Raw genomic sequence first — 23,221 nt, 5'->3', positions numbered from 1 at the left:
CTTTTGTGCATATTTCATTTGGATCGTTTGCCCTTATTTTTTATATACTCTGAATAAAAATTAGTGATTTTTTTTTTTGCTGCTGTTTTATATGTCAAAATAACTTCTCTCAGTTTGTAGCGTGTCATCATTTTGTTTTGTGGTTTCCTAACTGAACTGAAGTTTGAAGTTTTAATTTATTTGTGTTTTTCTAACTTATTTTTTATGGTTTCTCTTTTTTTAATTTTGTTTAAAAAATCCTTCTTTACCACAAAATTATAAAAAGATATTCATATATTTTCTTCCAAAAATTTTTAAATTTTGCTTTTTATAGGTAAGTCTTCAACCTACTCATTTTGTGTATGTGTGAATGGTTTGAGGTAGGGACCCATTTTCATTTATTATCCATATAGATAGCCCTACACCACTTCTAGGAAAAACCTTGGCTTCTCTTAACATTTTTCTCTTCTATGTGAATTTTATCATATTTATCAGGTTCCAAGAATACCTCTGTTAGAATTTTTATTGGAATACTTTGTATCTATAGCACAGTTTAGGAAGAACTGACATTTACAATAATAAGTCTACCCATGAACATATGGATATCTTCATTTATTTTTGCCTTCTTTAATATCTTTCAATAGAATTTTATAACTCCAGAAAGGTCTTGCATATCTTTTGTTAGATTTATTCTAGGCACATCATGATTTTATTGCTGTTCTAAATGATATCTTTTTTTAGATTCATTTTCTACTTCTGGTATCTAGAGTTTCAATTGATTTTTAGATATTGATGTATTTATTCATCAGTCTTGTTATACATTCTTAATTTCATTAAATTATATGTAGATTCTTTGGGGTTTTCAACACATCTTATCAGAGAATCATGGTTTCTTAATATTTTTCCCCACTTATTCTACCTATATTTTCTATCAGATGGGAAGTTAGTGTTCTGTCCTTTCAGTAGCTAAATTTTAATTTTTTCCAGGCATTCTTAAATTCAAGTTTTTATAAACTTAATGCCTTTATACCGTCCTACTATACAATATAAGAACCCAATAAATCAGTAATCATATTACTGTTTTTGGCTTATAAGCTATTATTGACCAAGTTCTAATTTGTAATTTTTAACCCAACAATGTAGATATAATCTTTATTATTTTAAGCAAGTATATTATTTTTTTACTTACTTACATGTCTACTGTATTTTTTGCTTTCCATTCTTTTCTTTCATTTTAGACTTTTCTTTTTATATTATTTCTCTCTTTTCTAAAGTATATTCTTAGAGGTTCCCTTAGTAGATATCTTTTGGTCCAAACTTTTAGTTTTTATTTATCTAAAAATCTTTATTTTGTCCTCATTCTTAAAAGTTAGTCTGTCAGGATTGAAAATTCAAAGGTCACAATTATTTTGTGTTCGCATTCTAAGCATATAGTCTCTGTATCCTGGCCTTGATCGTTGCTGATAAGATCTAGTTGTCATTTCTTAATAAGTGATATATATATTTCATTTTTAAAAAATTATTTGGAGCAGTTTTAGCTTCACAGCAGAATTAAGAGAAAGGTGTAGAGTTTTCCCATTTGCCCCCTGCCCCTACACAGGTATAGCCTCCCCCCATCATCAACATCCCACACCAGCGTGGTACATTTGTTACAATTAATGAACCTACACTGACACATCATAATGTGTCAAAGTCTACAGTTTATATTAGGGTTCACTCCTTATGTGGGACCTTCTATGGATTTGGACAACTGTACAATGATGTGCATGTATCATTATAGTACCATATAGAGGATTTTCATTGCTCTAAGAATCCTGAGTTCTTTGCCTGTTCATTCCATTCCCCCCAATCCCTGGCAACTACTGATCTTTTTACTGTCTCCATACTTTTGTTTTTTCCAGAATGTCATATAGTTGGAATTGTACAGCAAGTAACCTTTACAGATTGGCTTCTTTCACTTAGTAATATGCATTTATGGTTTCTTTGTCACTGAATAATATTCCACTGTCTGGATGTACCAGTTTATTTATTCATTCACCTACTGAAGGACATTTTGGTTGCTTCCAAGTTTTGGCAATTATAAATAAAGTTTCTATAGACAATGATGTGCAGGTTTTTGCATAGACATAGTTTTCAACTCCTTTGTGTAAATACCAAGGAGTGTGATTGCTGGATCCTGTGGTAGGAGTACGTTTAGTTTTGTAAGAAACTGCCAAACTGCCTTCCAAAGTGTCTGTTCCATTTTGCATTCCCACCAGTAATAAATGAGAGTTCCTTTTGTTCTATGTCGTCACCAGTATTTGGTGTGGTCAGATTTTGGCTATTTTAACAGGTGTACAGTGGTATCTCATTGTTTTAATTTGCATTTCCCTGATGGCACGTAACGTGGAGCATCTTTTCATATGCTCCATCTGTATGTTTTCTTTGGTGAGGTGCCTCTTAAGGTGGTTTTTTAATCTGGTTGTCCGCTTTCTTATTGTTGAGTTTTAAGAGCTCTTCGTATATTTTTAATAATAGTTATTTATCTGATAGGATTTTTACAAATATTTTCTCCCAGTCTATGGCTTGTCTTCTCATTCTATTGATGGCGTCTTTTGGCAGAGCAGAAGTTTTTAATTTTGATGAAGATCAGTGAGTCAGCTATTTCTTTTGTGGATCATGTTTTTGATGTTATATCCAAAAAGTCACTGCTATACCTAAGGTCATCCAGGTTTTCTCCTATGTTATTTTCTAGGAGTTTTATAGTTTTGCATTTTATATTGAGCTCTATTATCTTAGCCCATTTGTGCTGCTATAAAAAAAAAAACCACAGTCCAGGTAATTTATAAATAATAGAAATTTATTTCTCACCATTCTGGAGGCTCGGAATTCAAGGCACCAACAGCGTTTGTGTCTAGTGAGGGATCTTTTCCTAAAATGGAGCCTTATTGCTGCATCCTCACGTGGCAGAAAGGGCGAATACCGTGTTCTCACGTAGCAGAAGGGTAAAAGGGCAAAAGGGATGAATGCTTTGTCCTTCCATGACAGAAGGAATGGAAGGGCTCCAAGGGCCTAGCTAGTTCTCTCCAACCCTTTTATAAGGTCACTAACCCCATTCATGAAGGCAGCTCCATAATGGCATAATCACCTACTAAAGGCCCTACCTCTTAATACTGTTGCATTGGGGATTAAGTTTCAACATGAATTTTGGAGAGGATATAAACATTCAAATCATGGTATCTAAGATTTATTTTGAGGTAATTTTTATGAAAAGTATAAGATTTGTGTCTAGAGTCTTTTTTTTGTATATGGATGTCCAGCTGTTCCAGCACCTTAGAGAAAAGACCATCTTAACTCCATCGCATGACCTTTGCTCCTTTGTCAAAGATCAGTTGTGGATATTCATGTGGGTCATTTTTTAGGCGCTCTATTCTGTTCCATTGATCTGTTTGTGTATTCTTTCACCAATACCACATTTTCTTGATTGTGCTAGGTTTATAGTAAGTCTTGAAGTCAGGTAGTGTCAGTCCTCCAACTTTGTTCTTTTTTAATGTCATATAGGCTATTCTGAGTCTTTTGCTTCTCTGTATATACTTTTGAATCAGTTTATCAATACCCACAAAATTAACTTGCTGAGATTTTGATTGGGATTGCATTGAATCTATAGATCAAGTTGGGAGGAACTGATGTCTTGACGATATTGAGTCTTCCTACCCACGAACCTGGAATATCTGATCATGTATTTAGTTCTTTGATTTTATTCATCAGAGTCTCATAGTTTTCCTTATGTCTAATAGATCTTGTACATATTAAGTATTTAATGTTTTGAGGTGCTGATGTAAATGATATTCTGCTTTTAATTTCAAATTCCATTTGTTCATTTCTGGTATATAGGAAAGTGATTGGCTTTTGTGTACTGAACTTGCATCCTGAAACTTTATTATAATCAGTTATGAGTTCCAATTTTTTGTCAATTCTTTTGGATTTTCTATGTAGATTTCTTTTGTCTCTTTAGCTTCTTTAAAGACTTTGTCTTGGTATTATGTAGTTTACTATAATAGTTCCAGTTTTAGATTTCTATCTATCCTGCTTTTATATATGTTTAATATTATGCTTACTGCATTTATGTATCCGAATAATCAATTCTGGAAAATTCAGGTATTAACTTTTCAAATATTTCCTCTCATCATTTATCTCTTCTCTTTTTATGGAAATCTGACTTGACTTATTTAACACCTTCATCCTATCTAACATTTTGATTAGTCTCCCTTTCATTTTCCTCATTTCCTATTTCTAGGTGCTACATTTAAAAAAATATCTCTCTTTTCACTGACGTTTTCTTTAATGGTATCTGCTTTACCATATAACTTGTTTTTGAAATTTAAATTTCAAAGGAAAAGAGACAACACAAATTATCAAAATCAGAAATGAAAGAGAGGCATCACTATAGATCCTACAGACTTCAGATAATAAGGGTATTTTTTGTTTTTTGAGACAGTCTTGCTCTGTTGCCCAGGCTAGAATGCAGAGGCATCATCATAACTCACTGCAGCCTCAAACTCGTGGGCTCAAGCAATCCTCCTGTCTCAGCCCCCCAAGTAGCTGGGACTATAGGCATGCACCACCCGCTGGGCTAATTTTTTCTCATTTTGGTAGAGACAGTGTCTCGTTCTTGCTCAAATTGGTCTTGAACTACTCCTGACCTCAAGCCATCCTCCTGTCTCAGCCTCCCAGACGGCTAGGAGTACAAGTGTCAGCTACCACGCTTGGCCAGTAAGGGTATATTATGAATAATCTTGTGCCAATAAATCCAACAACTTAGATAAAATGAGAAGTTCCTTGAAAACATAAGTTTCCAAAACTGACATAAGAAATTAAAAATCTAAATTAACTCATATCTATTAAAGAAACTGAATTTGTAATCTAAAATCTTCCCACAAAGAAAGCTCCAGGCCATATTGTTTTATCAGTCCATTCTACCAAATATTGAGGAAGAAATAATACTGATCCTTCACAAAATCCTTTAGGATATAAAGAGGGCTGGAACACTTCCCAACTCATTTGATGTGGCCAGCATAACCCCATCCTTAAATTTGACAAATATACGAAAAGAACAATATTCATCATGAACATAGATGCAAACTTAACAAAATATTATTGAAACTGGCGGAGTATGAAGGATAATATATCATTACCAAGTGATGATTAATCCATGAATGCAAGGTTGGTCTAGCAATTGAAAATGAATCAATGTGATATGTCACATTAATGGTATAAAAGGGAAAAAGCATGTAACATCTCAACACATGCATAAAAATAATAAAATTTAATATTCCTTTATAATAAAAACTCACAGTAAGTTAATAAAAGAACTTTCTCAATCTGATAAAAAGGCATTTCTATGATTTGTATGTGTCTCCCAAAGTTTACGTATTAGAAACTTAATCCCCAATGCAACAGTGCTGCGAGCTGGTGGGACCTTTACGTCAGGAGAGCTCTGCCCTCATGACTGGATTAATGCCATTATTGTGGGAGGGGTTAGTTATTGCAGGAGTGGGTTCCTGATAAAAGGATGAGTTTGGCCCCCTTCCCTTTGCTATCTCACGTACACTCTTGCTCTTCCACCATGGAAGGCCTTTGCGATATATGGCTCCTTGACCTTGGACTTCTCAGTCTCCAGAACCATGAGCCAAATAAATTTCTGCTCATTATAAATCACCCAGTTTCAGGTATTCTGTTATAGTGGTACAAAATGGCCTAAGACAGGCATCTATAAAAAACCTACAGCTAGCACCATATGTAGTGAAATATTAATCCATTTCCTTATAATCTGAAAATAGGCAAAGACTTTCAATTTCACCACTTCTCTTCAACATTATAATGTAAACCTGAGCCATTTTAATAAGGCAAAGAGAAGAAATAAACGACACATAAATTGGAAAGGAAGAAATAAAGGTATAATTTTTTCACAGATAACATGGTTGTATATTTTGAAAATCTAACAGCAGAATCTATAAACTTTCTAGAGCTAATTAAGTGAATTTAGCAAGGTCACAGGTTATAAGCCCAATACACAAAAAAATTAATTGGGTTGCATATACTTGCAACGATCAAGTTCACTTTCCATTTCAGTGAACTAAAAATGAATTAAAAAAAATTTTAAAGTAACAAAAAAATCAAATATCTAGGAATAAATCTGATGACAAAAGACGTCAAGACGTCGCTGAGAATTACAGAACATTGCTGATGTAAAATAATTTCTTAAAAAAAATGGAGAAACATACTGTTTTTATGGATTGAAAAACCTAATACTGTTAAGACATCCATGATCCTTAAATCAGCATAGATTCAATATAATCCCTATCAAAATGCCAGCAGGATAATTTGAAGAAATAGACAAGATAAGTCAAAAATTGATATGGACATGCAAAGGCTTTAGAGAATCTAGCAGGAACAACCTCGAAAAAGGAGAACAAAGTTCTATTCTTGATTTTAAGATTTTCTGTAATGCTACAGGACAAATAGATCGATGGAACCCCCCCATATAGGTGGTGGTTGATTTTTGACAAAGGTGCAAAATCAATTCAATGGGGAAAGGAAAGTCTTTTGAATAAATTTTGTTAGATCCACTGGATATTCATATGAAGAAAAGTGAATCTAGACCTTTATCTCTCTCTGTAGATAAAAATTAATTTGAGAATATCTTTGAGAACTCGGAGTAGACAAATGTTTCCTGGACAGACTATAAAAGCACAAACAATAACATCAAAGCAATTGATACGTTGGGCTTTGTCAGATAAAAAAATTCTGTTCCTCAAAGATGCCATCAAGAAAATGAATGTGTTAATAGACAAGACACAGACTTTGAGAAAATATTTATATAACATATATATGTTTTTGATTTTTTGACCTTGGAGATTTCTATCACTTTCCTATAAGCTTAGGAATGTATTAATTATCAAGCTTGTTGTAAATTTAAATAGCACCTAGGAATTTTGTGTAAAAGGTATTTCAGAACACTAATGTATCATTCTTCCAGAAGTAGAAGTCAGTTCTTTGACTTTTCAGATTCTCTGTAAAATATAGAAGTTTTCTGAGCAGTATCATAGTAACTACCTTATTTCACACTTACACGGAATTATTTAGCCAAATCCTGTCTCGTTACCCCTTCAGAAGTAAAGCCCATACTTACTAGTTTCCCAGGGAGGAGGCATTACTGCAGAAGAGTCGGAAACCTTTGGAAAAAATGTTGGTATGGTGCGTCTTTTCAGACGTTAGCCTTCTTGTCAATGGCGTTCTAGCTGTACACTTGGGTGCGTATTCCCATATGTGTATCTTCGTGCCTGCAGATGTAGCCACATGTATGCAAAGATGTTTGTAGATAAAATATATTTTCAGATAAGAATGAAGTAATATTTTAACTTAGATTCATTGTAATGTTTGGATATAAGATATCTAAAAATGATCAGTGTTAGTAGAGTGTGTGTACTTGCAAGAGAATGTGGCTATTTTATTTATGCCATTGAGAACTAGTGCTTTTACCAGGAATCCATTTCTAGTAACTACTGTTTGAGGATACAAGGGTACTGTAAATTTTCTGCTTCCTGCATATGACGAGAATGTGAATTTCCTCAACTCCAGAGAGCAGGCGAAGGGAGACGTCGTGTAGTCGAGTTCAGGGGCTTTTCTGACCTCAGGTCCCGTCTTTTCAGCTGAGTATATCCTGGAGACAAAAGATGAAGAAAAGTCAGAAAAGAAAAGAATGAAAAAGGACAACAAATACGGGGGGTGGAAGGAACACACAGAAAGAAGGAAGAGAAAAATACATGGAAAATCTGTCATACATGCTACCAGTGTATTCCTCACGGCCTCGGTGGCGTGGGCCTCCTGGCTTCTAATTCGTGCAGATCTGATTGTGGTCAGAAGAGCTTTGTTCTGTCATTACTTGGTTGTATGACCATGAACAAATTTTTAAACACCCTTGAGCCTTTTTTAAAATGTGAGGTAATATCATGTATTTTGTATTTTTATGAACATTAAAAGAGATAATGCTTATAAAACACGTAGCAGAGTTTCCGGTGCTTCCTAAACGCAAAATAAGTGGTAATTAGTACGATGCTCTCAATACCCATCTTCTAGCCACAGAGAAATGGTTTTGCTTCAGGCAGTGCTTTTCAAACTATCTGTGGTGAAAAATCACTTTTTAAAATGTCCAGTCTAATGTAGGTTGATACTTTCATAAAATGCGTTTGCTACAAAATAAATTGCCAGAGAAATGAAATGAAAAATACAAAGAGATATAATAATAAAGCCCTCAATTTTTATTCTTATATTCGATAGGACATAAAATACCTGTCAAATTATTGTAAAAGTTATTGAGTGCCTTCAGTTTCTGAATTTATCTTATCATGGACTGGAAACAGTTGGCAGTTGGGCATGGGGTCCGTGGACCCACTTTGAGTCCCACTGCTGTGTGAGAAGCAGATCTATTGCTGCCTGTAAATACATAAGGGGACTTGGTTAAGTCAAGGGCCTTGGCAGTGTTTAGAAGGCTGTGCTGGGGAGGGGTTTATGATCCGGGCTGGAAGCTTCCTCCCTAATGCATTAATTTACGTGCATGTCTCTGATGGCTTCAAATTCTGAAGAGTCTGCTCTGAAGGAAATCCTGACCCGAAAACACTATATCAAAATAGCTGCTTCTGAAGGGGATAGTTATTTAGAATCTAAGAAGTGAACAGTTAGAGTTGAAAAGTAGTCCAACAATCTACAAATGTTCAGTAGCATAGACTTTATCAAAAGTTGTACTTTCTTCCTCTCTAAACGTCACCAGTATTCCTTCCTATCTGGTGCTGGTTTATTATTATCCTTGACTCTCAAATGTCTGATTGGAGTTAATATCCCAAGGTGGTAGAGTAACAAGAGTTGTCCACTGATGGTGATTTGTGCTTGAAACAAATGGCTCCTTTGGAGCTTCAGATTCAGCTCACATCTGTTGAAGGTCTACCATGCCTTTGCTCATGTGAGCTTGTTGGCAGTGAGGTTGGTATTTTGATCAATGCCATTTATTAGGAAATAGAACTTCAGAGGGGTTCAATAACTTGCCTGTAGTGTGATTCAAAGATAGGTATACTACGTCCAAATAAAAATTTATTTTTACTGTATCACAGGGTTAATTTTCTTTCATGACATTTTTTCACACTAGTTGTGTATTCATTGTTACAAAGTCCTTGTTGGAAAGTGCATAGCCCACCACAGTCCTAAGCACTGATCTCCCACATGCTAGTTGCTCAGGAGGAGAGCATTTTGGCTTGTACATCACCTGCGTTCATAGTATTTACCTCTAATAGATGGTGACATTTTCAATGAGGTAATAATTAGCTGCATTTTAATGAAGAACTTAGGTTAACTTTAAGACAGGCTAAAGAAGTTGGTAATCTGTTAAATATCTTCAATTTAAGAAAGACTTCTAAATAAAGGATGATAACCGTCAACTTAAATGAGACTGAGACAAAAGAGGGATATAGTGTCAATAGCAGCAGAAAATATTTCAGCTAAATACAGTAAAGAATTTCCTGCCATCCTGCTGCTTTACAGCTTTGGGATGGTCTTGAAAGTTCATATAAAGTGACAAAGTGTACAGCTTGTTTTCAGATTGGCTTGGCTGAGAATTCTTGGAGGTGGAGGGAGTGACCTCATTACTGGCAGATGTGAACTGCAGTGGTCGTGTCTCATAGAGGTAACTTCCAGAGAAAAGAATATCTACTTCTGAATGTTCTGTTACCTTCACTCATTCATTCATCAAATATTGGGTTCCTTCTAAGCACCAGGCACTGTCCTAACACTGAGAGAATATCATGGTGAGTGTGGCACAAGAGACCTTTTCTCACACAGCTTACATTCTCGAGCAAAGGCAAAAAACCAAATATTAATAGTTGAACAAGGTCATTTTTTGGTGACAAATGTTATTAATGAAATAAAACAGATTGTGGCAGGTCGTGGGATTATTAATTTTAATTTTGTTATCAAGACAAGTCCTCTTCCCCACCATAGTCAGGGAGAGAGACAAGGAGTCAGATCCATGGAGGGTCTTGTGCACCACAATAAAGAGCTTGGATTTTGACAGTGGGAAGCCAGGAGAGAGTCTTAAACAGAAGGATAACATGACTTATATTGTATTAAAAAGTCACTCCCTGTTTTCCTGCTTGGGGAGAAATGGGATCAGGACAAAGGTGGAAGCAGGAAGTCAGGTGGGAGGTTATTGCAAGCTCCGGAAGGCAGGAAGCATCCAGGCAGGAGACGGCAGTCGCGTGGACTAGGGTGACAGCAGCGGATGGGAAAGAAGGGGTCAGGCTGCCAGGAACTGCGTAGGATTGGACTGGGGTTGGGGTGAGAAAAAGGAAGAATTAAAAATGACTCCTCGCTTGGATAGTATTATTTACTGAGGTGAGAGAGACTAGAGGAGGAGCGGTTTGGGAGAGAGATCAAAATTCTCTCTTGGCCATGTCACATTGAGATGCCTGTTTGACATCCAAGTAGCTGCTATCAAGTAGACAGTTACATAAATGGGTTTCGAGTTCAGTGGTGAATTAGGGCTAGAGATGTAAATTTGGTAATTTTGAACATAGAGACGCTGTTGGAAATCTCCGTGGGCCTGTACGAGATCACCTGGAGGGAGAAGGTGCTAGAGGAGAGGACCTAAGCTTGGGCCCCGGGGCACCCAAGCCTGACACCCAAGTGTCTAGAGGAGGAGCAAAGGAGATTGGGAAGAAGCACACCAGAGAGTGGGTGTCGCAGAAGGACAAGCTGGGGTCAAAAGATCCACCGTGCGGATTCTGCACACCCTGGACCCACACAGCTTCGGGACTGACCTGTAATGGTGCTAACCTGGGTAGGTTTAGGAGGCCAAGGCATGGGGCATGTGCCCTGCTTCCCTGGACTGGTCCTCTCCTCTTGTTCCCAAATCTGGAACTGCTTCTTGTGAGGGGGCTGCCTACAGCGTATGGTGCAGTTCATTCGCTTAGCAAACATTTGCTGAGCAGGAGCCTGAGCTGGGACCATGGGTGTAGCCTCAAGTGAGCAGTCTACACGATCCCTGTCCTGACGGAGCTTACAGCATCATGGGGTCACCAGTGAGGAGACAGACAAGTCCAAGGAGTGGAAAATGGTGGAGGTACAGCTGCTTCTAGTACAGACTGTGTGATTTGGGCAATTCTGGTTGTTCTATGCCTCGTTTTTTTGTTGTTGTCGTGTTTTTGTTTGTTTGGTTTTTGTCTGAAAAATGAAACTAAGTTTGGGAGGCTTTGTAATATACCCTGAAGATGTGAGTGAATGGGCGTGTGAATGAAAACTCCCATATATCCCATCCCATTTGAAAGGGTGGAGCGTGGGAAGGCCAGGTTAGCGTTTCCGTGGTGAGTTCCTTTAGGTGTGTGGCCTGCACCGGGTCTCACCTTCCTTCCCCCGACTTCGAGTCCCTCCTCATGGGTTCCCTCTGGCCCATTGTTCCTTCAGATTCTGGTTCCTCTCCTCTGTCTCCACCATTCCCGTTCAGTCAGCTTTGGGCCTTCTCCTTGTTCCACTTGTCCATCCCAAAGCACATGAAAAGGATTTATTTTAACAGGGAGGAATCTTTTGATGATGACCCATGACATTTTACCTTCCGAAGAGGAATCTTTAATGTTTAAATTATCTGAGGAGGATGAACAAAGGATTCTGGGAAATTCAAAGCTTTTAACAAAGGAAAAAAAAATGTCCACACAGTGATGGGGTGTATAAAGGCTCAACCTGGTAGCAAACTCTCAGTCATTCCCTTGAACACGGCCACACCGCTCCTCAGGAACCTCCGAAGCTTTTGGGGAGGCAGCCGATTGCTGTGGCTTCTCAGAGGAGGGCAAAATGTGTCTCTTAAAAGAACACAGCCATTTGTTCTCTGTCAAGATGCCTCTTTTATACTGTAATTAGAGTGCTGTTGTGGGGTGTGAAGAGGGGAGAGAGAAGAATATGAAATGCTCTTTCTTCTTTGTGGCTCATTCTTACTGCACCTCAGGGCTTTGAACCCACTGAAATATCGTGACTGAAACATACACTATTATGTGCACAGAGAGAGAGAGAGAAAGCAGCGTGTGTGGCTCTAAGTTTGTGCCTTGATAGTGTCTGTGTGCCACAATGAGATGCCACAGCCTGGTGGAGGATTAAACAGAGCACGGAGATCCACGTTCTGCTGTGTGACTGTGTCATTCAATGCTCCTTACACCTTTATTTTCCTAATCTGCAGAACTTCTAGTTGATTTCTTCAAAGGTTTTAAGGCCACCACGTGAGGACTCATAACTTTTCGGTGTTCACAGTACGTGTTCTTCCTGTCCATCCTGCTGTTGGAAGGGATCAGTGAAGCAGTGGGTTTGAAACGGTGCAGCCTTCAAGAATGTTTGTGGGTTTTTTCATTCTGTTTCGAATTTTATTTGCAGCAATGCCAACAGTTTCTTGACTGTTTTACTGAGTAATCGGTTAAATCTTTCTAGCACACGCGAGCAGGGGAGGTGGAAGGGTGGTGGACAGAGGGTCTAGGGTGCTCTTTCATTCACTCTTGAAGCAGTTGGCACATTGTATGGATAACAGAGAATCACTGCTGTTGGGCCGGAAGATCTTTAATAGAAACGTGTCAGAGTATCCGGCTGACTTGTATAGACAGCCAAACTCCTGCTTTCCACCCCCTCAAACCTGCTCCCCCAGTATCTTCTCCATTTCAGTTCATTTACCTCCATCTGTCTACTTGCTACAGCTAAATGCCCTGGGGTCATCTTGGGCTCATGTCTCTGTTACACTCTCCTTTCAAGGGCCGGCATGTCCTCCTGGGTCGATCTTCACTGTAGATCCAGAACCCCACTATCTCCTGGGAGCCCCTCTCCTACCTCTCTGGCCAAGGCTGCCATCATCTGGACATAATCGGAAGGTCACCCACTTCTGCTGTCTGTTCTTCACAGGGCAACCAGAGACATTCCTCGAAAACTTAAATGGCGTCATGTGAGTCCCCTGCTGCAGCCCCACCAGTGCTTTCCCAGTCACCCCAAGTGAAGGTCAGATCTTCATAGGGCTTCTCGGGCCCTGCGTGATCCAGCCCTCCACCTCCACCTGGCCTGTCGCCCACTCTCACCCCATCTCTTTCATCTGGCATTTACTCAGCCCACTCGAGCCATATCGGCCCCGCTCTGTTCTTCGAAAGCTCCTACAAGGTGCTCCTGCCCTCAGCTTTGCCCTGGCTGTCACCTCTCCTGGGAACACTCCCCCCACCCCGATAGCTACACGTCTCCCCTCCCCCCATCTCACGTCACTCCTCAAGTCTCCTCGGTGAGGCTTTTCCTGGCCACTTGATCCAAACTCCCAGCCCCCACCCCCACCAATAATAACTATACTTCTCATCTGCTGTTTTTTCCCTGAGGACTTACCAGTATATAACATACTGTATATTGTACTTATCTTGATTATTGTTTCTCTCCTGCAGTATAACGTAAGCCCTGTGGGGACAACAATTTTGCTTTTATACTTGCTGCTGTATTCCCATGTCCTGAAACAATACCTACCATGTAGCAGACACTCAGTAAATTATATTTTGGAGGTAGAATGAATATATACAAATGAAGGCCTTGATGATAGGTTATCAGATGCCTTCGCAGAAATGTCAGTAACGCTTACCGGGTGCTCCAAGTGGCTGTTATATGTCCCAGATACTATCCTTTTCACTTGCTATCTGTTTAAGCCTCACAATCAACCTTTTGAGACAGCTATGATATTTATTCTAATTCTACAAATGAGGAAACCAAGACTCAGGTTAAGAACTTGCCCCACATCACACCATGGTGGAGCTGGGACTCAAACCCAGGTCTGTATAATTTCAGAGCTCTTAACCCTTATGCTTGAACACTCTGGATCTTACCAACTTTAAGGTTAAAAACCAGAACAGGAAACATGCTCCAGTTTCTTCATTATCCCCTTCACACTAATTGCCAGGCCTTTTTTCACTGTACCTACTCAAGCAAAAAAGTAAATGAGATCTCAGTGTGACAAAGAAAAAGAAAAAAGACCCATCATTCCCCGAGACCCTAAGGGATCTGAACTGTCACGAAGCTGTGAAATAGCGCTGGCTTTGAACGCGGGGATCTAAGCGATGCCCTGGGTCAGCCACCACATGCAGTTAGACCTTGGGCCAGCAAGTTGTCTGACCTCTCTCTAAGCTGTAGTGTCCTTGCATGTAAAAGTCTGGGCTTGGACAGGTGGTCTGCCGGGTCCTCCTCGCCTGACACCCTGGTCTGTGAGACTCATGGCCTTTCTTCCATTGTTGTGCATATAGGGTGAAAGGCTGAGGGAAGGGGTACAGTACTTTATGTAATGCCTTTTATTCGCCTTAACCACTTTAGGGAAGGATTTCTGCTCATGGGAGGAGCCATCCCAAAGCTCTTGATTCTAAGGAAGAGTCACCCAGTACGACGTAGTGCCTGAGTATTTTCACCCCTCACCCACCCGGACACCCATCCTGCTTATGAGAGTCAATAGTGGGTAAGATTTAGAGGGCTAGATTCTGTTTTGGCCTTTATTTATTGACAGCCTAAGTCTCCTTAAATCCTTTTTGGAACAAGTCAAGGGATAAGGCATAAATAACTATAATACTGCCGAACTGTGTGACCTTCAGTAAGGTGTTTACCTTCTCTGGGGCTGTGTTTGCTCCTCTAAAAAAATGGGAGAAAAGATTCCCCAGGTTCATAAGAACACTGAACAGTGAGAACATAAGAACACTGAAAAGTCCCACCCCTGCCCCCAGCTCGTTTCCCAGTGACATTGAAATTAAATCACTGCCAACACACAATTGCCCATCTGACTTTCCCAACTTCTCTGTCAATTTCAGAACTTTTAGGGTTGGAGAGGTTTTGCTTGATGTCTGTCCCAAATTCTTCCTTCCTGAAGCAATGATCTTCCGGGAACATTGGCGAGGTTTCCTTGGGGGTAGCAAACCCCTCTGAAATATAGACTCTGAAGATTAATAGGAGCGTGACCATGTGGCTGTTTGTGTGCTTGGCAGAGTCTGTCTACATATGCTTCCTGTGACGGTGTGAGCATGTGTGCACCCATGCCAATGTGTGTGTGATGAAGCATGCAAGTGTGTACAGGAGTGTGGGTAAACAGATCTTTGAGTCACACAGGCCAGCCCATCCTGGCGGGCTTTGTCTTCCTTTTGGTTACCATGACAGCAGTGAGGGCCTCGCATCAGTAAACAAAGCTCCCTGTGTGTACTGAGTTGGGAGGAGAGGTCTGGCTAAAATGTGAGCCAAACAGTCCTCCAACAGAGGCTTTCTTGCCACAGCAGGCCTGTCAGAACATCGTCCTCACTAGACAAACGTGGAAATACCTGTATAGATGCCATGTGACTCCAGGGTGACATACGTGGGCAGAAATTTCAGCTGGAGCAAGGCTTCAGTGAATGTCACTTCTATTCCCCAAGACTTAGTAGCATCATGATAAATTCTAGAAATGTGAAAGACCAAAGCCCCTCTTATCAAGACCCTATGGGCTAAAAACAGTCACATTAATTTATTAAGATGCGGATTAGCCATTTTGTGAATTATCTGTGGCAATGGCTCCATTATAGGTCTATGAATTCATAAAATATTAATTTTAAAGTTAATCTAAACATGATTTCAAGGAGGACTCTGCCTTGTCTCCCTTAGCCCCTCCAGGCACACATGATAAATGTTTTGGACATTCTACCTTGTCTGAAATTATCTATGTAATTCTTCCATTTCATCTTACCATGACTACTATAGAATTGGCTGTGTATGAATAGTTGATTTTTACAATTTATGCCTCTCATGTAAACTGCTGGAAAACAAAGGCAGTCACAAATGCAAATTCAGTAACTAGGATGAAAGAAGAAAACTGTAGTTAACCATGCAGTGCAAGGAGACCAGCCACCTTCTGAGTGTCTGTAACTGAAATTTAGAAACCCAACCCTTGCACGCATATGTGGCAACCAGGATAGAGGCTCATCCATGCTTAGCCCCAGCTCACCTTCCCTCACGTATGTGAGAGCTGCGTGGTGAGGGACACTGCAGTTACCCTCGCCCGGGGGTGCTGGGGTTGGGGCTGGAGGAGGCAGCCTAAAATTATGGATAACAGAGTTGGGTAAAGGGAAGTATCTGCAATGAAACACAATTTGGATTTTTATCATTATATAATCCCTTCTGGGAATCCAGTCAGGACTTCTACAGTAAACCAGATTTGTTCCTGCTCTGGTTATGAGCAGAGAGTTTTCATGTGTCCTGATGTCAGCCCTGACTGATGAAGAAACCAAGGCAGAGTGGTTATAGCCCAGTTTATTAGTAGCAGAGGATACGTGGATTCCTTGCTCCCGACATAAACCAGGCAGTGTTTCTGCTGCATAACATGGGGATTTATCTTTGTTCTCCTTGTTTGGAATTCTGAGATCTAGCTGCATCTGATCTCGATTTTTTTTTTTTTTTGCATCTTTGGGTGTAGAAAGACTGGATGAAGCAAAGGGGCAAAAAGCTGATCGCCCATCCTCTTACTGTAAGCCACAGGCCAATGCCAAGGGGCCTCAGGGGTCCTGGACACTCTTCCATTATGGGCCAGATTTCCACTTTCAAACTTCCTGTGGCTTGATTCAAGGGAACTGGATAAACTGAGACAATTCAGAGGGCCACTCTCTGAGCTGCCTTTCAATAGGGAATGTGGCAGTGGTCATCTTGTTGACTAAGTGAAGATCATATACTTTTATCTTTGTAAAAGCATCGTCACCTGAATAACCCCAGCATCCTCTGTGAACAGGAGAGAGTACTCAGGTCCTCAGGGAAGAGAGGGACAAGTGAAAGTGATAAGCTTCCTTTTCCCAGGTCTGGCCACCTGTATACTGCTGAGCCTGGTGGGTATATTAAATCTGAGATTAGAATATTTACTTATTTGGGGCGTGTAATAGAGCTGAATCTTGTTTGCTCCTGTTCTCCCCAGAATGCAGTATGTATATGAATAAATCGACACAAAATGAAGCAGTATATCACTAGCTTGACTAATGCTGTGAATTTTATTCTAGGTCTTCATTAACCCAACACAGAGCAATGGATTTTTATGCCACCGTCTCAAAAAAAGGGACAGTCCCTTTAAAAAAAAAAAAATCTTTGTTTTTATATCCTTATTTTCCTCAACTTTGGCCTGAAATGAAATCCCTCTTGTAGATTGTAAATGTTGACTTCTAGCTATCAGGGCAGATAGCCGAGGCATTGTGGAAACAGAACTTAACCTAGAATCGGAAGACATTAGTTTGAATTCTGTCTCTGCCTCTTGCTAATTGGGTTATCTTGGGCAAGTGACCTTTCTGAATCTTCCAGGGTTTTCGAAAATATAAATGAATTAATTTACATGAAAATTTGTAAATTTTTAAAAATTTTAGGTGTGTTATGTGAATATTAGCTGTTCTTAATATTTTATTTCTGTAATCTGTGGAATCTGTAATACCAGGCACTGGGTTAAACTTCATAGGTCCTTGCTGGAATATGATACTATGCAGGCTCTGCTTGGCCTCATGGAACCTGAAGACTAGGTAGGAAGACAGGCTATGGGCACAAAAAAATGACGACGGTAATGGGGAGGGGTGAGAAGAGTCATGAAAGACACAGGTGCCAGACTTTCTACCGGGCTCCCAATGAAAGAACAAATCGGAAAAGGCTTCTTGATAAGCATGATGAAGAAGGTCTCCCACATAGAGCCTTCCTCCTCCACTAAGGTGCTGGAGCTGCTTAGGAAGCATCCCCAGGGGTGCACAGTTTTTGCTTTACTTCTTTTAGCCAAGAGGCTTGGCCAGATTTGTCAGGCTCTGGGCCTGTGGGTCCCAGCCAGGATGCCAGGTGGGAGGGTGGGAGACAACGCGGGCCTGCAATGGCAAAAAAGAGTGGGGAACCCAGCTGGCGAGACCCAGAGCCAGGAAACTTCTAAATACGCAGGGAGGTTGGACTGGGGTTTGCTGGCCTGTCCCACCAGCAGTCAAGCTACACCTCCATTCTGGGGGCCCCATAGAGGTGACACACCATGTGCTTCATAGACTAATTCTACAGTGACTTTAGCGGGGCTAATCAAAGGGAAACTGGTGGCAGTGTCCAGGAGCTACTGCTAGTTCACCTGGCTCCCTTTGGGTCGGTGAAGAGATGGAGCGGTTCTTCATTTAAGCCTCTGGGAGCTGGGGCAAAGCTATCAGTGTGCTCACTTGGTCAGCCTGGATATTTTTTATAAAAGAAAATATCTATCGAATATATAGTATTGCGAGGTGTATTCTAGTCCAGAAAGGTAGAAAGTTGAGTAAGGTATTAATAGAATGTTTTCCCAAAAAGCTCACATAGAGGGAGTAACAGTCCAACAAACATCCAACTGACCACACTAAAGTTCTGACTATAGGATGAACTCTGAAGAGAGAGGTAGAGTGGAGACTGGAAGACGGGGCAGGGGAGGGGGTTGGAAGGAGGGGAAAGCCAAATGGAAGAGGTGACATTTCAACCTGGCCTTGAAGAAGGCTTTGACAGACTCAGGAAGATAAGGGATTGCAGGAAGAAAGAAGGCTTGAAATCCCACCCCACATGTGCAGGAATGATGGGAAAGATGCAGTGGCTGAAGCGTGGCGGTGGTGGACTGTAGGCAGCCACGGGGTGGACGGGGATGGTGGGTGATGAGGTTTGGGCTCAGACTGGGAAAGCCTTGAAGGCCGTGTTAGCTGTTTGTACTTCCTTCAGCAGAGGGTGGAGGATGCTGCGATGGACATGATGGTAGAGTAGAAAGAAGGTGGAATTCAGAATATCCGAGAGTCATGGTTCCTCTTGGTGGCTTTGTGTCCATGCACATGTGCCCTCTCAAAGAGCCACTTAAGTCTCTTTCGATTCAGTTTTCTGAGCTGGAAAATGGAGATGTTAGTGATAATCCTTACCCTCTATGCTCAAGAGTGATTGTGTTCCTCTGGTCAGAGCCTGCTGAAGTCCTTTTTCAAGGACTTGCTTAAAATATTACCTTCTTGTTAAACCTTCCTGGATTCCTCCAGAGGTTAACTGAAAAATCAAGACACATACATATGAAAGATAAAGAAACTAGCATACAAAAGTGCCATAGGTCTTGGCAACTGTGTGGGGCATGATGAACTTGAGCGCGTAGAACAGTAGGCCTGAGTTCCAGTTGTGGCTCTGTTTTTTACTTAAACTTGATCAAGTTGTTTAACTTTTAAATTGAGGGTGAAAATACCTATTCTACCTTCTTCTCAGAATGGTTGTGAAGATTAAATGAGCAAAATGGATGAAGGTGCTTGGTAAATTAAGAAGTGCCCCACAAATGTTATTACTTACGGTTTGGAAGTGGTAAGAGCCAATGGTGTTTTTATTAAAGAGATACACTAACAGCTGTGAGGTGGATGAAATGAAGAGAGACAGATGGTTGAGAGACCAGCTAGGTGCTGTTACAATAGTCCAGGCAGGTAGGATGAGGATGGAGAAGGGAGGGTACATGCAAGTGCTATTTGAAAGTAAAAAAACAGAACAATGGAACCGTTAATAATGGGGTAGGAGGGATAGAAAGAAGCAAAGAACCAAAAGGATGAACTTTGGTGGATGGTGATGCCATGAACCAAGCTAGCCTCTTGTTACTTCCAAATTGCTGAAATGCAGAAAGGAAAATGAGGGGGCATCCCGCGGTTTGAATTCTGTTACCCTCATTGGCCCTGGTTGCTCTTCATTTTGACTCTCCTCTTCCCTTCCCCTACAACACCTTTAGTAAAATCCATTGATGCCAGGCACGGAAGAATTTTCTCCTTCCAGTGTGCCTTGTCCCCATACCCTGAGCCTGACTGTGACCATTATAAACAGGTGGCTGTGCCCAAGCAAGCCAGCTCTGTCTTGGCAGGAAGGCCAGGTGCACACAAGCAGGTGTCTCTCTGCATCATGGTAGACTGGCCCCTCCCCTTCCCCTGCTCTGCGGCTGGGGCACGTCCTCCCTCAGCCTTTAGCTCATTTTTTCTTTCCTGGACCTGAGGGAGGGGCTGGCAGGACCCATAGTGGATACTGGGCTCCCTCATCCTCAGGCTGAAGCTCCTTATTCACAGGGATCATCTCAAATACATGGAACAGCTTCTGGGGCAGTGGGAGGACATCCGAGGCATGGATGGGGGCCCTGTATTAGCAAGGGGGCCAACTGGCCCGAAAGCGTGTTTTGTGATAAGAAAGGCTTTGGTAGAGATGGTTTCTGGAAGAGCCTGTTAGCAAATGACTCTTTCTTTAATCCTCATTTGCTCGCCCCACTGAATTTGATTCTCTTCCACGCTACCAGGGAACCTTCAGTCCTTTTCTCTCCTCTTTTTCCCGTGGAGAAATTTATTATTATTTTTTTCTTTGGCTTTATCTGGGCAGGACTCTGCCTGATGGAGCATTAGTGTTTTCACTCTCTCGTTCCACAGAGTGGCTTTGGTCCCCTGTGCCCGTCATGGACACTGCCTTCTTCCCCAACCCTCACCTGGACTTTGCCGTGTCTGGTCATCTCCCTGCGTCCCACCCTACCTCCCCACTGTCCTTCTGCTGGAGCCAGGTGCCCTGCCCACACCCCTCCCTTTCTTATTTAACCAACACAGCCACCTTCAAACAGCATTTCAGCTTTAAGTCATCAGTGTCATTGGCCTTCGGTGGCAGCCTTTAGTGAGCACCACAGGATATAGGCCACCAGAGGCAGCACAGCATTGTGGTTAGAGTTCAAACCACAGCAAGTTACTTCCCCTCTCTAAGCGTTGGTGTCCCGATCTGCTAAATAGAAATTTTAGTAGTACTTACTTCGTAGGGTGGTTGTAAGGATTCAATGAGTTAATGGGTATGAAAAACTTCATACAGGGCTGGCGCATGACAAATGTTCTGTAGACATTAGTCACTGTTGTCATCAAAAGCAGAAAGGGTCGCTGTGCCCTTCAGAGAACTCAGGGTTTTCTGTTGTAGCCAAGGAGATGGGACATGGCATTTTGAAACCTAGTTTGTCACATGGTTAAGGAAGTATCTTTCAAAATAGAGCAAGCAGGGGTGTCGGTCCTGATTGGAATGCAATTAACGTGTGAAGGCTTCCTGAATGAGGCTGGATGAGGTGTTTTGGTGTAATGTTGCAAGGAGATCGTCGTTCGGCCTGGGTCAGAGGAAGGGGACGTGGGATGGATGAAAGTGCCCGCCCAGAGACCCCGTCTTTACTCATGTCACCCTTCCACTTAGTCATGGCACTGTACAAACCCAGTGAATCTTGTCCTTCTTGTCCACAGGGAATTTGCCAAAGAGAGAGAGAGAGTGGAGAACCGCAGAGCTTTCATGAAGCTGCGGCGCCAGCAGCAGATCGAGCGCGAGCTGAATGGCTACCGCGCCTGGATAGACAAAGCAGGTGAGGCCCGCTGGGCTGCAGGGGGGCTGGGGGGCTGCGCAGACAGCAGGGCCAGCCCTCACTCCCAGAGCTGACATTCCAGGGACAGCTCAGACCAGAGAAGGGAGAAGGTCTAGATGCCTTGTTAGCTCTTTGGGTTCCCGGGTGGGGGGTGGGTCTCACTTTCTTCCTCTGGGGTCTAACTGTTCATCTGCCAGGCAGGCATCTTAGCAAGGTGAACTGAGTAAAAGGTAACAGCCCAATCCTCGAGCTCAGGTTGGGCTGGCGACACCTGATAATACTGCTCCTGGTGCTGCTCATTACAATCCATTCGTTCAACAAATGTTTACTGAGGGCCTACTTGGTGCCAGGCCCTGTGCTGGGCACAGGGATACAGCGGGGGCCAAGCAGACCCCCAGCTCTCCCAAGCCCTTCTCCTGTGGGAAGGCAGCAATGAACACAACAGTGAATGAGTAACTCCTGAGAAGGTGATGAGAAGATTGAGTCCAGTGGGTAAAGAGATCGGGGAAGGGTTATGGGGTACAGGGAGTGCTGCAGTTTTAAGTAGGACGTCGGGGTAGGCCTGTTTGTGTGGAGACTTGCAGAGATGAGGGAGTGAGCCACGGGCGGGTCTGGGGGGAGTGTTTCAGTGCCGAGTCCCTGTCCTGGCAGATGGGCCAGGGGTACCAGGGAGCAGAATGGGGGACAAGGGCAGCGTAGCCGGAGACAGAGGGAGAGCCATCACGGGGAGGGTGGGCCACCATCGCATGTGACCATATAGGCTACTGCGAGAGCTTTGGGCTTTACTGTGAGTGGCACAAGAACCACATTCTGTGACTTAAGATTGTTGAGGAGCACTTGGCCGCGGCATTGAGAATAGACCATAGGAAGACAAGGCTGAGAGCAGGGAGAGCGGCTGTGAGGCCATTGCAGCCGTCCAGGGAAGAGATGATGGTGGGAACAGGTGTTTGCCTAAGCCCGGAGCTGTCCCTGGTCCTCGCCCCGTGGCTCAGCATCAGGAGTAGTTTTTGCCCAGCTGTGACAATACAGCCGAACCTGTCATAATTTTGTTAACCCACAGAGCCACCAGGGTCAAGTTTGACTGCAGCTCGGCTGCTGATGAGGGACATCCGTCTCCTGGTTTCTGCCAGTAAAAGCGATACATTTGGCTTTCTTTATTATTTTAAATGTTGGATTTCATTGGTGTTATATATCTTCATTTTCTTCTAGAGCAAAGAATGATTTTTTTAATAAAACAATACACATGTGACAGCATCTTTTCTCTGTTGCTAGAGGAAAGCATAGCACACGTCAGGTTGTGGAGGAAGAATCTAGAGTATGATTCGATGCTTAGTTGCCTGAGCCTTATTCTGTAGGAGTTTGGCGATGACGCTATGGCACTCTGACTTCCAACCCACAAAGGCCCCTCTAAGCTCTGGACTCAACTGCTGATTACCTCTGAGGGCTGAGAGAGTGCGTGTGTGATTGAAAGCCAGATGAACACCGCTGTTTGGGACTGCCCACGCTCCGTCCTCACCTCTGGAAGCATGAGCAGTGCATGTCGGCTGTGCTTCCGTTTCACCCTTTCTCCTCCAAGGCTATCGTGTAGGGGCAAAGTGGATGCGATTCTCCCCTACCTCTTCCCAGAACGGAAACTCAGCCTCACCATGGTAGGCTGAGCAGATTGGCCTCCAGGCCAGGCAGGCAGCGTGATGTTCCCACCTGCCCTTGGCTTCCTCCGTGGAGGAGCCATCTGACAGACCACCGAGAGCTGGCAGCAGACCCAGAGGCGAGCCCTCCCAGCCTTCACCGTGACCCCACACAGGTCGGCGGCACGGTGTGCTG

General features: G+C 42.2%; 1 protein-coding gene across 1 annotated transcript in view; it reads left to right on the top strand.

Moving 5' to 3' along the window:
- CACNA1E (calcium channel, voltage-dependent, R type, alpha 1E subunit) overlaps positions 1-23,221 on the top strand; it is a 421,935-nt gene that overhangs the window by 288,495 nt on the left and 110,219 nt on the right. The window contains exon 9 of the mRNA XM_012639976.1: positions 21,282-21,397. Within this exon, the coding sequence (XP_012495430.1) occupies positions 21,282-21,397 (116 nt within the window). The remainder of the gene's footprint in view (positions 1-21,281; positions 21,398-23,221) is intronic.

Source organism: Propithecus coquereli, unplaced genomic scaffold (assembly GCF_000956105.1).
Source record: "Propithecus coquereli isolate 6110/MARCELLA unplaced genomic scaffold, Pcoq_1.0 Scaffold146, whole genome shotgun sequence".
Lineage (NCBI taxonomy): Eukaryota > Metazoa > Chordata > Mammalia > Primates > Indriidae > Propithecus > Propithecus coquereli.
The sequence above is the reverse complement of the archived record's forward strand: the minus strand, read 5'-3'. Positions and strand labels throughout refer to the sequence as shown.